General features: G+C 32.1%; 2 protein-coding genes across 6 annotated transcripts in view; both read right to left on the reverse strand.

The window, feature by feature from the left end:
• Positions 1-8127, reverse strand: part of LOC143079348 (electrogenic sodium bicarbonate cotransporter 1-like) — a 33834-nt gene extending 25707 nt beyond the window's left edge. Inside the window, exons 1-3 of one of the 5 annotated variants that reach the window (XM_076254616.1) lie at positions 8060-8127; positions 5948-6002; positions 2612-2706 (exon numbers count right to left, since the gene is read on the reverse strand). In XM_076254616.1, the coding sequence (XP_076110731.1) occupies positions 2612-2672 (61 nt within the window). In that variant the 5' untranslated portion in view covers positions 2673-2706; positions 5948-6002; positions 8060-8127. Of the gene's footprint in view, positions 1-2611; positions 2707-2993; positions 3016-5947; positions 6025-8059 lie in introns of those variants that run through there. The other 4 variants (XM_076254614.1, XM_076254617.1, XM_076254615.1 and 1 more) reach the window with 4 other exon arrangements.
• Positions 8128-13452: 5325 nt separating this feature from the next.
• LOC143079349 (bifunctional peptidase and arginyl-hydroxylase JMJD5-like) lies at positions 13453-16073 on the reverse strand. The gene is made up of 2 exons (XM_076254619.1): positions 15993-16073; positions 13453-14786 (listed from the first exon to the last, which is right to left on the reverse strand). The coding sequence occupies exon 2, from the start codon at positions 14774-14776 to the stop codon at positions 13469-13471; it is 1308 nt and encodes a 435-aa protein (XP_076110734.1). The 5' UTR covers positions 14777-14786; positions 15993-16073; the 3' UTR covers positions 13453-13468.
• Positions 16074-18288: the final 2215 nt, after the last annotated feature.

Consider the following 18288-nt stretch of genomic DNA (forward strand, 5'->3'; position numbering starts at 1 on the left):
TCCGTGTATCAACAGACGGAAATTCTTACTTAGAATTGGTTCTTATCTAAATGTACTTGTGGGGATACATACACATTTACATTAGTTATGCAATATGTTATGTAATTATTTAAGCAATATGCCGCTTTCTGTCTTTACAGTATCAAAAACTTTACACCTGTAGATTTTTTTTAAATTTCGATTGTCATGTGTAATCCAAATCTGTGTTTATTGTTCTTCTTTGAATTATATCTAAAAATAATACCCAGTTCTCAGCACTTAAATGCTGACATTAAAAAAACAATGATTAGTTCAATTTAAGTAAACCTTCTGTTCACTATTTTTTCAATTATTCGAAACACTAAGGGTATTCTTACCCTAGGCATAATTGACCTTAGGTGAAATTAGCGCAACTTATCGCAGATTTGTTTTCAATGCCCTTCTGCTTAGTTAACTTTGTATTTGTTGCCCTTCCAACTGGTCAAATTCAAGGACCACTGATGCGCTTTCTGTATACGAAAGGACGTGTCATGTGTATAAAATTATAAGCCTGGTATCTTCGATAATGTTTTATATCAGAATCGTAGCTTTTGTATAACTATGCATAAAATAAAATCTTTAAAAATAAAAGTCTACAAATTGTTTAACAAATGTCAGATCAAACAAAATAAAACATAACGAATTAACGGTTGTGTTAAACCAAAATTTACAATTTCCTTCTTTAGTTTTATACACCATTTGCTTATTTAGAGAAAATAAATAGTTTTATCACTTTTCAGTTTCAGCTTTAACGTATTGAAAAATTAGATTGTTATGAAAATTTTCAAATGGGGCTTCAAAGCTTTAACTGTTGACTGGTATTGCAATAATGTCAACAATCTTGTATCAACGTTGGCCTATCAAATAATCACAAAAAGGGGCAAATGTTTACACCGTTATCTATATAATACGAACTAGCATGACCCGGCGTCCTTGTCAGAAAGAACTTCATATTATCAAAGGCGCTCGGTGATAAGGTCAATATTTAGTCCTTTGAATTTCAAAAGCAAAGATTAAAAACTATATTAATATGTGCACAAGACATGTTTGTTATCAGTAAATGATATATTTAAAATTTGCCGTATCTGTTTGTTCGTATCCTTCAAATTTCTTGTGTTCTACGCTAAAACGATTACTAAGTAAACATGGTAAACTACCAAAATTGTCCGGTTTTTTTATCGTCTAATTATAAAGATTTCATACAGCCAAGATATTGATGTGAATGCAATATCGTTTTTCTGGGTTAGCCTGTTGCGCATATATATTTGAAATAACCCAAATGTATATGCAAAATTACTCTTTTTTATCAGATACGTAACTTTTAACATGTTTATGAATGGTGACTCAGCGGCTTCATTTTGTTACTAAAGTGACGAAACTATTCCTTCTAATTGATTCATTAACAAAATAACATTGACTTTAAAAGCTAGAAGAAATCTAACGCTGTGTTGTAATGCCAGGGCCATTTAGTGACCTTATCATATCTCCACTTTAGATTAATTTACTTTTCTACTTGAGAGAAACTTTATAATCAATTTAATTAGCAAAGTGGTTTCTTCTTCAATTTCTTTTTCTTCTTGTTTCACGCTTTGAAAAATCTTGTTAACATGCAAAAACGAGATAATTTATTATCTCAGAAAAAAAATCAGTTTGATGAATGGTCGCGGAATGTTTAGGATGTTATAACTTGAAAAAAATAAATAACTACAAAATGACGCTTGAATGGGGTTTTAACATGTTTAAATGTTTTTAATTAAGTCCATATCACAAACACTTGCATTTAAAATGTGAGAGTTCTAGTAAGAATAGTTCTAGTTCTAGTTCTAAAGAAAGAAAGAAAATCAACTAAAAGTACTTATGATGGGCCAGCTGACGGACGCCTACGGGTGCGGGAGTTTCTCGCTACATTGAAGACCCATTGGTGGCCTTCGGCTGTTGTCTGCTCTATGGTCGGGTTGTTGTCGCTTTGATACATAATTTCCCCATTTCCTTTCTCAGTTTTATTATGATGGTATTTTTTTTATATGGCGTTGCTATTGTTCGACTTTGGAATATTGAACGTGCACTAGGTATTTGCTGCCTCTTTTTATTACACCTATGCTACACTGAAGAATGTATTTTGTAACAAGAACCAATTTATGTTCTCTACTGAAAATTTCAAAAAAGTCCTTCATCTCTAATTTTTATTCTTATGTCCAATCATGTTTCCTAAGTAATTACTCATCAAGATGTCAGACTTATTATTTGGTACGGCAAACATATAAAACAAGTACCATGTCAATTTGTTTTTAGATTATTGGAAAGGGTGAGGGTATGCATGTGTGAGCTCTGCCAGTTTTCATACTAAAAGATGGTTTTTGTTTTGAATTCTTCCATTTGAAAATATCTTAAGTGCACACTAAATGAAGTTTATGAAAATAATAATAAAATAGATAAAATAGTGAAAACGAAAATTTTACTTCCTCTTGTAAAATTTTGTCAACTTAGCTAGTACTCATACACCACGACCATGATGACCAGTTACAAAAATAAGATTTTCAAAAATATGTATTACACTACTGCTGCTATTCAAAATAACAAAGGATGCACTTACGTTCTCTGTGACTTATGGCGTCACCTGCCGGCGAACCATCAGACCTTGATGAACGTCTCATGCTGATGCTGTCTATATCATGAAGTTTGTTTTATCTAAAAATAAAACATATATTTTTTTTATGATAGATACATCGAACATGTTAAATGCTACGTACTTTGAAATAGATTGTAGGGATATGGGAACAGATTTTTCGTATTTGTTTTTGGAAAAAGAGAAAGCATTTGAATTATGATTATTATTTGGATTATCTATTTTGGGATCTATGATTTTTCAGGAACGTCTATATCGTAAAACAAAATTTGGTTACGGTTTCAAAATGAAAACATTATATTTTTGCTAATTAACAGTAATTTACTACTAATCAAAACATATAACTTACCTCAAATGTTGATCACTAAACCATGCAAACAAGTATATAATTGTGTTTGTATTAAATCCGAGTGTTTCACAAATACTATTATTAAGTCCAATAAAACTAACATTCAGCAAAAATACATATAGTACATAATATTTAAATAGGACATCAAGTGCATCCACAAATGATAATACGTAAAAATGTTGTAATATATAGAAATTCGAAGCAGATGAAAAACGTGTCAAGGTTAAGTATTACATGTACACATGGTACACTTGCACAAAAATATTCTCAATATAAAATATATACCAGAATAGGGTTATAAATTATTGAAATACATGTAACCTGACTTTTTATTTTCAGTTTACTTTATTTTTAACCATATGGAACTTATCAAACCTTTTTACAAATTGAATTGAGTTTGTTATGTAATACTACTTAAATATGTTAAATCTTAATCAAACTGGCATTGAAGTATGTACAGATTAAAGAACATGCATCTGTACATATCTCAGGTCAAATGATGACTGATAACAAGGGAACATAAAACGATAAAAAAAACTGTCGAAGTAGACATGTCGACAACAAAGCTTGTTCCCACTCCCAAAAAAAAGTGTTAATTACATTTCTCTATAATAAAACAAATAAAATACAGTCAAACCTGTTTTATGAGACCACTTAAGGGAGAGCCAAAAAGTGGTCTCTTAAGACAGGTGGTCTTTTAAGACATGTGGTCTTTTGATACAGGTTCAATTTATATGAAATATACTACAGAGGGATCTAAAATCGGTGGTCTTTTCACACATGTTTTTGCTTGCTTAAAAAGGTGATCTCTTAAGCAGGTTTCACTGTAGTCTAGGTAAGATATGTAACTAAGATTTTTTATCTGAAAACTAACAGGAGCAAAATTTGTACTGAACTATTATATTCATCAAGACGTTGAACTTATAATTTGGTCTGCATTAATTCGTAAATATGTTTTGTTTTTCTTTATTAGCATATAAGTGACAGTATGAAGATAAATAAAAGGTACATAAACTTAAATAACGTTTCTCTAATTCTTCGTCGATTTATCCCTTTCTGCACCCATTGTATAAAAAAAATTAATCAACGTGTGGTTCGTTTGGTCTCAGTTCTTCAGTGGTTAAAATTCGATAATCACGTCGAATTTTCTTGTTTTCTTCTGAATTTCCTATTGTAACGGCATGAAAAAAAAGCGACCATGCCTGATGACGTCACATAGAAAGAACATATCTTTTGCAGATCAGTCGCAAAGAAGGAATAAGTTTGCCTGCGTATTGTTTTAAATCATTAGAGAAACAGATTCCACAACCAAATCGCGTGTAATACCCCGGGCCCCCTGGATCCGCCTATGGAAAACCCGATCAATGTGAGACTAACATAGCTGTAGACATAAGAGATCCATGAACAGATAAAAGGTCACTGTACTACTATCAACACAGGTATTATGGATACCGTAGAATTTGAATATGTCGTTTTATCTCATAGCTTTGTGTGAATTGTTTGAGTTAAGAGCATACTTGTCATAGTCAGATACAAAAAGAGTAAAATAGCAAAAAATACTAAATTTCGAAGAAAATTCCAAACGGAAAGTCTCTAATCAAATCTCAATATCAAAAGCTCAAACATATCAAACGAATGGATAACAACTGTCATATTTCTGACTTCCATTTTCTTATGTAGAAAATTGTGCATTTACCCTGGTTTAATAGCTAGCTAAACACCTCACTTGAATGACAGTCGCATAAAAAAATCCATTATATTGGCTAAGATGTATGAACAAAACAAACAGACGTAATAGATGAAAATTACAAAATTAGGGTGACAGAAGTCAATATTGTGTTATAATCTTAATCACTATAAAAACAAACAAATATGTATAAACGACACCACCTTGGCGAAAAGTGTTTTGTCATTTTCCAATAATAGAAAGTTGCTAATAGGAAAACTGAAGTCTTCTTAATATACAGTTATCCAACAACATTAACTTCGAATAAAAAGTATATTGATCTAACAAGAGACTTTGATTTAGATTACCCATTAGCGTTGCAAGGTGATATAAATATAACTATGTCAATGATAATTCATGTCAGCGCAAAAATGCTGACTACTGGGCTGGTGATACCCTCAGGGAAATAAATCTCCACCAGCAGTGGCATCGACCCAGTGGTAGTAAATAAACTACATACCGATGCCAATTCAAATATACCAAAGGTGTGTATAGATAAATAAATGTGAATGGAAATTCAGACCGACGGAAATGGTCGGGACAGGAGAAAACAGTCCAGATGTGATATATAAACAACATTCTTCCAGGACAAAAACAACAGATACATGTAATCTAAGGCCACACACTTACCTATAAGATTATGAATGTTATCTCAGTAAACAAATGATGCAATAACCGAAATAAATATATTCACCTGAGAAAATAAAAAATATCTGGTATTTTTTTTAAGCGGACTTGTTTATTCAGGCTAAAGTATAAAAAAAAAAACTATATCTGTTGAAAGGAATATATGTAGACTATAAAATCAATATCGATGAGTTCCGCTTATTATTGAAAGTCAATATCAGGAACTAAGTGCTCCTTCATTTATTGAAATCCTTTGTTGAAAAATTTGCTCGTGAGTGATTATTGCATTTTCTCTCTCTATAGAATATAATAGAATTAACATCAATAAATGTGCATTTATGAGTATAAGCCATATACGCATACTTAAGCATAAAAAGCCAGACAAAACAGTTTGAGCAAGTCCAAATGAAAACATGAAGATTGTATCAATAAAATATCTGAACATAAGTGATTATTGCAGAAAAAAGTTTTCAATCGATTACAATAGAATTAACAGCCAAAAATGTATATTCTAGATGAGCATCAGACATATTAGAATATTTCAGCAAAACAGCAAGACAAAACATTCAGAACAAGTCCAAGTAAAAACAGAATGACTTACCTGAACTTTAGAACGTAGTTTTCAACTTGCATATAGGTAATCCTGGCGTCGGCCACTATCAAAAGACCTACTTATAACTACCAAAAATATGCAAAGTCAAAAATATAACCTTTGAGGCACAGATAACAATCAATAAATATAAACAAGGCATTTACCTTGTAGTCAAACGAAACCTTGAACAAATATTATTATCGTAAAGAGGGTCAAATATAAACTTATACTGGTTAATAGAACTTAAGGATACCAAAATTATTTCTTTAAAATGAAATATTAATAAATGGTAAAAAAAACAGGACCATACATGAATAAGAAAAATCCCAAAATCAATGCGACAGAAACAAATTATTGTCAATATAATGGAATTTTATGCGACGATCATACAAGTGAGAAGCTTAGCTTTTTGTACTTTTTTTATTTTATCTTTTTTCTGATAATCAACAGTTTAAACCATCACTATATTTGTGAAATCGACGTTATGTGAATATATTCCATTATATCCATTATATAGAGTAGAGACTGGGGTACATGGAAAGCACTTATCAAAGCTAGAAAACCTAAATTCATGACATGTTGCCTAATTTCGAGGAAACTAGTGAATAGAATTTTCTAAAAGTATCTAGATAAATGGTTGGTTCTTCTATACTCTGTAGAATTTTTAATTTCGGGCGAATTTAAGCTGAGATGAATGATTGTAATAAGGATTACTTTGTGAACAGTACAAATTGTAATCGTCAATATATCTGAAAAGAAAATCAATCATCTGTATTTTACTATATTTTTTATCTTGATGGCTTTTGGATATTTTATTGAAATTCTACTTCAATTGGTAAGAGTCAACGTAAGGTCATTGATGGTCAAAACTCGTTCACCAATTTTCAATAAACAAATCAAGATGAAAAAAGATCTGATGGAATCACATGAAATGCAAAGGGAGCTGGACGGGTGCATCGACATAGAAAGTGCGATGCATTACCAAATCACGCTTAGTCAAAGTGTAAGGATAGGTAAAAGTGTTGACGAAAATATCTCCAATGAAAATTCAAAAATGGGAAGCCCATGAAAACTCACACTTAAGACTTATCAACCATCGGAACGACATATGCGGTTTTATGGATACACAATGTTATCGCTATTGAGAAAACGAATTAAAAGATTTGAAACCTATAAAGTTTAACATGATCTCTTCACAATATAATAGAAGACGAAACAAATTACATGTTCCTAAAGTTATACTAAACCCCACATTCCAGTTAAAACAATCATTGGAGCTGAGATCGAGAGACTTTGTCTTTTTTAATGTTAACTTAGTTACGTGTTCAACTATTTGTAAACATTTAAGAGCTATTTTATTGTATTTGATTATCTTAATTGGATTGCTTCTCGCAAACCTTATCATAGTAGTTTTTATTGGCGATAAAATATTGAATTGAACTGAATTTATAATATGTCCATTGAATCCAGAGGAGTGATTTACCAATTATGTGTAGACAGATTTTGTCTAATAAGATATTTTACAACTAAAGCGTTGATGTGATCTGCATATGATGTTGCATAATATTGTTTGTATAACGCCTTGTGGTAAATGTTTCATTCGGGGAGTGAATAATTTGAAATGTCGTTGCCTATGTGTTCTATGCAAGGTAATATGTTCCGGGTAATATATGATGGATTTAATTTTTTAATATAGATATATTACACATTATAATTATCTTAATATTTAATTTTATTTACCATTATTACGTAAACTGCGCATGTGTGCATTTATTTCATTAAAACAATGGAAAACTTAATTAACCAAATTCAATTTCCCTGGAGAAATAAATGGTTTATTCCTACCAATTAATCGCCTTCCTTCTATGAATAGAACCGCAGTTATTCCTTCAGAACCCCAGTGCATATATGAATATGCTTATTCCATGAACAAATGGGATAAACAAGGACGTCTTGCCCATTGCTAACTTGTAAGCAAAATATTATCAACAAGTAAATCTCCGTTGATTTTCGTATGTGTGGTAGGTCTACGTTTAATAATTTCTATTATTGTGTGTTCAAGTGATAATCTAAAAAAATAAACTATTCTCAACCCTCAATGAATAAATAAAAAATCAGTACCTGATATTCAGCTCGTTGATGTTTCCGTTCGCTGATGCTACTATGTCATATCTTAGCTTTCGCGTATTACACCAGGAATGCTACAATTCAAATAAAATTGATCCTTGAGAAACAAGATTTTTTGTGGACGTTTAATGGAAGTAAAATTGTGTGACGTTGACTTTTTATAACATTTATCGATTATATAGAACTCATTATTTTTTATGTTCTTATTTAGTAAATCCAAAATAAGAATATATTCAATTATCTCAACGGCTTTACAGCTTCTGTTCAAGATTGCCAATCATTACAACTATATACCCAAAAAAACCAGATACTCAACATGTAAAAAGAGACGACAGAGAAAACTGTAATATCCGTTGTGTCAAATGATAAACATGTCAACTTGAATATACCAAATTAAATAACAGAATTTTGGAGCAATGTTTAGATGGATAGTCAAAAAGTATCATCATTTATTATTTTGTTAGACCTCCTGTCTTTTTTTTCCCATCTCTATCATAGTTAATGTGACTATTCTGGTCGAGATATCCATAAAAGTTTTGAAAAAAAATAAAAATTCGCAGTGTAGTCATTATCATATTGACTTGGAGAACACTCTGAAAGTTTACGACAATCGACAGACGACAATTGATGGCAACAGTTCATCAGCGTGAGCAAAAATCGCAACATTTGGTCCGTCAGACCATGTGAATAAATATGGATTTGAGTTTAATTAACTCATCAAAGATACCAGGATTAAGTTTTGAATTAACGCCAGACGCGCGTTTCGTCTACAAAAGACTCATTAGTTACGCTCGAATCCAAAAAAGTAAAAAAGGCCAAATAAAGTTGAAGAGCATAGAGGACCAAAATTCTTAAAAATTTGGCCAGCTAAGGTAATCTGTTCCTGAGGTAGAAAAGCCTTAGTATTTCAAATATTGAAAAGTTTTGTAAACAGTTAATTTATAAATATGACCATATCAATGATAATTATGTCAGCACTTCTCTGGGCTGGTGATACCCTCGGGGAATTAAAACTTCACCAGCATTAGCATCGACCCAGTGGATGTAAATTAACTCATCAAAGATACCAGGAGTGTGCCCTTTTCCGAAATCTAACGACGGAAGAAAAATTAACAGGTGATATGATTAATAAAATAGAAATAAACCAAAGAAAACCAGTTACGTGCATGATTAAACATCCAGTAGATCACATCACAGGGATTGATAAATTGATACAATGTTTAAGAATTTTTTAAGTTGTTTTCCTATTTTTTTAAATGTATTTTGATTATCAACATAATAACATTTAAACATCATATTTCATTACTTATGTACAAACAACTAACCACATCCTTAAAATTAAAAATCAACGATGTTAAAATCGAGTATATGTGTTTGCATGGATAATATCCGGACTTTGAAATTAAAAAAAATATAAACAACAGAATGATGAGACTGATAATCTTTACTGGTGTACTAAACCAAAAGTAGGCTCTGTTATTCAGTCTAAAGTGATTGTTTTAGTACTAAAGACATTTAAACTCCTCATAGATACAAGGATTGAACTTTTGTACGCCAAAAGTGTTTTTCGTCTAAACTAAAAGACTCATCAACGAATCTGTCCCAAGTCAGGAGCCTGAAGTTCAGTGATTGTCTGTCGTATTTGCTTTTGTTAAATTGTTTTGTTATAAATTAGGCCGTTGGTTTCTCAATTGAATTGCTTTGTAGCTTTCTTGTCGGGGCCTTTTATAGCCGACCATACGATATGGGGTTTCTTATTGTTGAAGGCCGTACGGTTGCCTATAATTCCTTACATCCACTTCATTTAAACTTTGGTGGATATTTGTCTCATTAAAAATCATACCACATCTCCTTAATTTTATAACAAAGGGCTACGTGCACGAAAGAAGAGACAATCAAAGTGAAATTTCTCAATAATTTAAAATAATATAAATGTTTGATATGCTGCTTTCTGTCTCTTTTTAGAATCTTAACCTTCACCATAAACACGGTAACAGAAACGTTCGTTGCAAGAAAATAACTTTTTGCCACACTCTGTAATCAATAGCTATAATGAGAACTTGGAACGATATATGCAATTGTAATTACCATTCATTATGTTATAGACATTTCAGAATTTGATGTAAATAAACGAGATTTCAAAAACTATAATTTTACTTACTTACAGTTACTAGTACTGCACTATTGTGTGCATGTATCAATCGATCAAAACAAAGATAACAAACATTCTAAAAATAACAAAACTATGCAAGGTAAAGGTCTTCAACTATCAACTGCTTAAACACATATTTACATATGGCTATGGCAGAATCATTTTAAAATCTTAACATAAAAAACACAAATTATTTAGTATGACTAGACAAAGTCAATCACCAATAAAAGCACAAATAACAGACGGTCATGGGGCTACAATAATTATTTACAATTATTCACACAAAGATGTCGTAAATTGAAATTGGATACCCTGCATTTTATATAACATAAAATATATGGTCAAATAGCTGAAAGACCCCCTCCTAATTTTTTTGAAAACTACCATTCATCATTGCTGGTAGATACTTCCATCAATTTGTATCTTTTACATGGATTGTGCTTTAGTTTTATAAGATGAAGACATAATCTTTCAATTGAGGTCTGGAGCTAGCTTGTCAGTAACTGCTAGTGGTCCTTTGTTTTGGAATAACTTATTATCGGAAAATAACAAGTTATCTTCCATTATGTATAAATTAATGCTCAAATTACATTTTCAAAACCCCACAAAATTTAAATGGATTACGTACGTTAAATCCATATTTGACGAAAATGGAATAGTTTTATTTGGCAAAATCAACTTCCATTGGATAAACTGGGTTTAAAGAACATTATTTCACAAAAACTGAATGACCAATTCATCCAACATTGGTTTTCACAAATGAATAACTCTTCAAGAGGTGCATTTTATTCATTTTATAAAGAGGAATTTCGTTTGGAAACCTATTTGATAAAGTTGAAACTGTGTGACAGGGTTTATATGGCAAAACTCAGATGTTCAAATTTAAAAATTCCTGTAGAAACGGGAAGATGGTCCGGAATTCCAAAAAATGCACGAATTTGTCATCTCTGTGGAAATGGAATAGGAGATGAATTTCATTATCTTTTTAAATGTCAAAAACAAGAAATAAAACTGCTTAGAAATAAATATATACCACAATATTATACTGCAAATCCAACGGAGTACAAATTGAAACAGCTTTTAACATTTTGTCATGTAGAACTTTACAAAAAACTTAGCAATATTTTTAAAAATTCTTACACGATACTTGTGATTTATGTTAGTCTGTTTTGAGTCGAATGTTATGGTAGTTTGTAAATTGACATCTTGCTATATTTTACCATGTATGTAGTATTATTATGTTTAGTGTGAATGTATTGAGTATAAACATGTGTATACGTGTATATATGATGTCCTCTTGTACACCTATGTGTCTGAGGTTTATTAATAAAGTATTGTCTATTGTCTATTGTTAATTTCTTCCAATCAAACAAATTGAGGTCTGGAGCTGGTAAGCCAGTAACTGCTAGTGGTCCTTTGTTAATTTCTTCCAATCAAAAAATTGAGGTCTGGAGCTGGTAAGCCAGTAACTGCTAGTGGTCCTTTGTTAGTTTCTTCCATCAAAAAATTGAGGTCTGGAGCTGGTATGCCAGTAACTGCTAGTAGTCCTTTGTTAATTTATGTATCACTGTCATTTTGCTGAGTTTCTGTTTGTTACCTATTCATGTTTTTGAACTTTATACTTAGTTTTACTGTGCATATTTCTGTGTATTTGTTTAGTTATAGAAAAAAGTAAAATCTCAAAAATACTGAACTCAGAGGAAAATCAAATTGGAAAGTCTCTAATCACATGGCAAAATCAAATGACAAAACACATAAAAAACGAATGGACAAGAACTGTCATATTCCTGACTTGGTAGAGTCATTTTCAAATGTAGAAAATGGTGGATTAATCCTGGTTGTATAGAGCTAAACCTCTCACTTTGTTGACAGTCTCATCAAATTCCGTTATATTTACAATGATGCGTGAACTAAACAGACATAATAAATAAAATAGTCAAAATATGGGTACAGCAGTCATCATCGTGTAACAATTTTAAATTATTAATTTTATTTATAGGGAACAGAGTTGAGATCTCACTAAACCCCGCTGCATTTCTGAGTCTTTCCCACATCAGGAGTCTTTGGTCATTGTAAGTCTTGCATTTTATTTTTTTTCGTTTTTTTTTTTAAATCTTTGTTCATTTATATAATATGCTTTGGAGTATAAAATGACGTCATTTTCACTGAACTACAAGGATTTTCTGCTCTTTGGTCGGGTTGTTGTCTCTTTCAAACATTCCCCATTTCCATTCTCATTTTTATTTATAAACATTCATTAAAAAAAATGTATAAAATAGCATACATGTATTGAAACAAATTGCTAGTGAAATTTAAAAAATATAGAATTCAAAACAGACTACAAATCCCACAGTTAAGAAACAAAATAAGTTAACAAATATTTACAGGTTATGGAACTCATTTTCAAGATATTTGAAATTTTTTTTAAAGGCGAAAAAAGGCTGACTCAGACTTTTATCTTAAACTTAGCTTTGGGTAAAAAAAGATATCTAAATTTTGCTTATAATTTGGTAATGATCTTTTTGTGAATTATTGAAGTCTTCTAGATGAAAAGAAAAGTGGGCGAAATGGGGCAAACTATTTAACCTGTCGTGACCTGTATCGACGGAAAATACAACAAGGAATACGAACATTAGACAAAAATTCCCGAACTTGACCTGACATCATCTTTAAAACAAAAAAACTATGTCTCACCAAGAAGGGATGTTGTTTTTATAGATTAGTTTTATATTTAAAAAGTACACTCGTGTGATGTATACATTTATGAGTAGTAGGTTGCAAAAAGATAAAACGTACATTCTTAAGTAACTCTTTTCATATTTTATAATCAATACACGATAAGGTAATAAAGCAAACATTAATGTTCTTTTGTTGCATACATGTAAATCTAAAGTTACATGTAGGGCGACATTGATTTAAATTATAAATATCTATGCAAAATCTTAAAATTAATCAAATATCATCTTTTTTTAGTAATCACAAAAATATAATATGCAATAGAATTCTTCTTGAATAAATTAAATTAATAGCAAACCTTAAAGCAAGTCGCATCAATAAAACGGTAGACGTGACAATAATTTCTAACATAATCTCTTCCAGACATTATATTAAAGTAAATAGCTTTACCCAACATTAGATTTGGCAATCATGTCTTTATGCTGGAACTCAGTCAAGAGTTGTTGATGTTGTTTCCAAAACATAGTCTAGCAACAAATATACACAAAGACAATATGAATTCGGTAAATATTTTTTTATTCCCACCAAAAACTTACGGAAAAACTTATATATAATGACTTTATGAAATGCCAGTATTTAGGAGGCATGTATAACATTTCACCAGGTCTCAAAATTGCCTCAGAAAATAATGCTTCGTTAAATAATGGAAACTTTACTACATCCGGGTTCTCTGCATCGACTTGACTTGTGTTTTCAAGTAAGAACGTCTCATGAGGGTACAACTTACTGTTCTCTGATGGTGAATACAGTCGTATATATTTATAACCTACGACCTGCACAAGGAAATTATGCTTCGGGTCGTGGTGTAAAGGTGACACCGTTCCCTTTGGTCCAAACCAAGCATTGATATCAACATCTTCTGAGTTACCTAGGCAACAGTAGTCTGGTATTGCAATATCATTACGCAGTTCTGGGACCTGATCGAACAGTTGATGTTGTGCCAGATATCCAGTTTGATTCTGGGAACCCAATATAAACTTGTTAATAAAATCATTTATTGTCATTAACTTTTGTGTCCAATTGTCTTCTGTATATTTCGAACCAATTTCAATTGGAACAGTTCGGAACCCTGCTTTTAATCTTATATAATCTAACGACCATTGTCTTGTACTCATTGCTGGCCAGTGATTTATAGCATTTGTTATTATAACCGGAGTTCCTTTATCTTTAAAAGTAGCACTAAAATATTCCAGCGATGGACAACTTATTCGTTTTATTTCTTTTTTCGGATCAATTGTGGTTTTAATTTCCTCTTCTATCTCTTGATCTATTTCACTATCCGTTTTCAATTTCTTATTTAGCAACTGATTCGCGTTATTGTGAACACTTTTATCGCTATCTATGCATCTGCTGGCAAGTTCTGTTGTTCTATCACTGACTCCAATTTTCTCTAAATATGTGTGTACATCTTGAACTAGTTTTGTTAAAACATTGTTCAAAATTGGTGCTCCCATCAGTAGACCCATGTCAAATGTTTTGATAGCATCTGCGATACTGTGGGTATTCCTCTCTTCAGCTCTGGTATCAGTTGCCAATATGGCTTGGCTACTCCCTTTCAGGGTTGATACCAAATAGTATGCTTCCCGCCATGTCATAGAAACATCTTTCCAGTTCCCTGTATTAAACTTTTCCCACAAATAATCTAATAATGGTTTGGATTTTTCAATACATTGACTATAATCTCCATCATAAAATCTTTCACAACAGGATTTTTGAAGATATAAATATGAAGACGGTAAATCGTCTATTAACTCTATGGAAACAGCTATATCTTTTGCCGTATCCGGTAAGTGCTTTAAAATTCGTGTCTTTAGATCATCCATATCTTTAAAACTGAAATCAAGTGAAAACAGATCTTTATCACATCATTCGTAAATATGTATTTCAATTCCAAACCTAAATACGAAAGAGTAGAAAAGTTCAGCAAATGAAGCAGATAGAATAACATGAAACTCGTAAAAACAGTAATATTTAATGAAACATCAGCGGTCTGGTCTCGAAGCAGTGCGTTTGTCTAGAGTGTGGTAGATTCCTGATTCAGACTTTGATGTTTGTAATTTCATTTTGTGGAAAATGGGGGCTAAAACATATGTTTATAGCTAGCTAAACCTGTCACTTGTATGCAATCACTGTCACATTGAATTCAATTATATTGACAACAATGTGTGAGCAAAACCTGTGTAATCATTTTAATATCATTTTCCCCTGCTGTTGTTGTTTGCAATTTATATACCATCACATTCATTATTTTCAGACAAAGATCCATCGTATCAGAAGCAAATAAGACACAAGAGTATTTTAGTATGTGCCAAGACACCTGTCTAAACTGAGGAGTCAACTAGAAGATTGATTCGTTGATTGGTTGACTAATGTCCAGTGGCAAATATTTCATGCATTTTCAGACAAAATCAAATATTAAAGCAATAACTACAATATATAGAATAAATACAAGATATAAAAAGACAAGAAAGAAGCAGAGACATATATGTGTATATATGTCTCTGAAAGAAGGCAGCAATTTAATTTATTTAAACTGTTAAAGTCGCAATATCTAGTATATGTGCATAAGAAAGAAAACAGTCGGCTGAGAAAAGAGTAATGCTCATGGTCATGATGGTAATAGTCTGTTTTATAGGATACAGGTCGAGGAAATTGTGTTTGCCTTGTAACAGGCCACATAGGGATCTCGCATATGGAGTTGTGTAAGTGTAATAATGTGCAAAGACCGTGACACCCTTTTTCATGCGATTGCGAGATCGGACTTTTAACCATGTTAACAGTCCCATTCAGACGTGGCTGCGAACTTGTAAAACCCCACAATACCTACGGACGCCAAACTCTGGTTTTAGGGAGTTGGTTACTAGGAGAATATACAACAAACCCCTGGTTCTTTCAATCAGTCACAATAAAACCTCGGACGAACTTCTTGAATATTGTAAGGCAGGTTGATTAATATTAAATAATAAGATGAAATAATCACAAAATATGTATTTAAAATGCTTCAAACATGGTTAATTTATTAACATGAATTTCGCTTACGTGTGAACTGATGTGAACTGCCTCGTTATTAGTTAAATCACTGAAAATTTGAATAATTTCTAAATTTTATTGGGGTAAATTCAGTAAATAAATATACGTCATCAGGGACCGCCCATTTAGGGGAGAGCTTTCTGTATAACACTGAAGTCATATGCTCTTCTGATTGGTAGATAATATTTGTAATAAATATTTTTTGGCAGATGGATCAAAACTAGAGTTGAAAAAAAATAAAAAATAAATGCTGAATGTACTAATATTTTTTACTACAGGGTTGAAAAGTAATGGGGGTCAGTATAGGAATTCAGTGCGAATCTTCATTGTTTGTAAACAAGGCCATGTGAATGCCCAAAAATGCCGCATGACCCTATGCTTTTATTAGTGCAAAAGATAGGGCTACATTTGTACTTTCATGAATGTTATATGAAAGTTTCCAATTTCTAAAGGTAAATCAGGTATAAATTTAATTCCATACATAGATTAGCATTAAAGTCAATGGGAGATTTTTTTACTGAATTTACCCCTATTGGAGGAGATCGGCAAGGGAAGGGAGGTAATAGTCAAAATAATACACTAACACACAAAATTGTAAACGGAACAAATGTCACTTTCCGGTTTTAAAACGAACATAAATAAAATAGTATTGTCCAGCAAACGAACTCAAACAAGCCGCCTTTATCACAAATCAAGACTGATATTGCCTCAATGAAATGCAATAGGTGTTGCAGATATACTGTACACTTCATGTAAACATTTTTTTGTCAAGAATGAGTTGCTTCGAACTAAATGTACAAATAAACGGTAACTTTTTGTTTTCACTGGAGAAAGGAAGAAAGACCATTCACAATTTGTCTTACATTTGTTTTTCTCTTTTTTAATTAAATAAAAAAAAATAAACCTTTCAAATATACATGTAGAGTTCATAAGATACAAATATTCCATGTGGACACCTCCCCCCCCTTTTTATTTGTGCTCTCTATTTTCAACCCTCGAATTAAGCTTAGGAATATAATTTAAATTAAACCTAACTTTCTAACCAATTTATTCATTTACCGGACCGGCAACTTTATTTATTTAATACGAAAATCTACAGTGCCGTTATACACATGCATGTTGTTTGCTTGGAGTCCCCGCCCGAAAAGAAAGAAATAGCCCCCCCCCCCCCCCCCCCCCCAACTCCAAGATACTATATTCCTGCATCACGTGATTTTTACCACGTGGAGCTTACATTTGAATAAATACCGAATATGGAAAGTGAAACTACAATTCAAAACATAAAGTCCGAAGGCACAAATAAGAAAAAGAAAGGTTTTTTTTGGCAAAGGGTGCGGGTAAATTCTCTCTGTGTTCAAAATATACATGAAATATTTGCCACTGCCCCTTTTCTGTTCTATGAATTCTAAACCTGAGTTTTCTATCTGTTACTCCATGCCAAGAAATCCTCGCTAAAAATTCCGGTCGACCTCCTACGGCAGTCATTAGTAGCTAAAGATTTGATTTTATTCGAGAAATTAATTTATGACCTTCATGTACGTGTCGCTTAATTAGAACACGGCCATATACCGAATGGTCAATATTAATCATCCATGTAATTTGCTCTATGGAGTGTTTGCAGAATTTCAACGGAGGCAATTTCTTGGCATGACATTAATTGATTTTATGATCAATTTTGGGCCTCAAAGGGCATACACATTACAACCCCAATTAGAGAACCACCGATCTTCGGTAGGAACATTGACAATCCTAGTCGAGAACACATGCCACGTGCATGACGTGCTTGACGCGCACGTACGAGATTCGGACTCACAATCTCAGTGTTGACAGGCTACATGGGCTAGTGACATAGGCACTTGTTTCTGTCAATATGGGGTTTTCTATCCATACCCGTACGAAAAATGAAAATTTCCGTTAACTACCTTGTGATTTTTCGTACGGGTGTGGATAGAAAACCCCATATTGACAGAATTTCTGAACCAAAAATTGAAGAGTGACAATCAAAATTCACAATATTAAAAAAAACAAGGATAAAGTAGGAGGACGACCATTTGATATTCTTTGGGTTTTTTTTAATTTATTTATTTGGGGGGGGGGGGGGGATTTTTTTAGGGTTAATTGTTCATTTCCATCTTGATAAGCCGAGCGAAAATTATTTTTTTCCGTTTGTACTCAAATGTTTACTGAATTTTGGTTGCAGAATTTCGACCAATCTTGTTAAAGGGGTACTTTCTACGAGATATATAAAAAAAATCTTAAGTATGGTTGACATATATTGTTCATTACCATCTTGATAAGCCGAGCG

This window comes from Mytilus galloprovincialis, chromosome 6 (genome assembly GCF_965363235.1).
Source record: "Mytilus galloprovincialis chromosome 6, xbMytGall1.hap1.1, whole genome shotgun sequence".
Classification (NCBI taxonomy): Eukaryota; Metazoa; Mollusca; class Bivalvia; order Mytilida; family Mytilidae; genus Mytilus; species Mytilus galloprovincialis.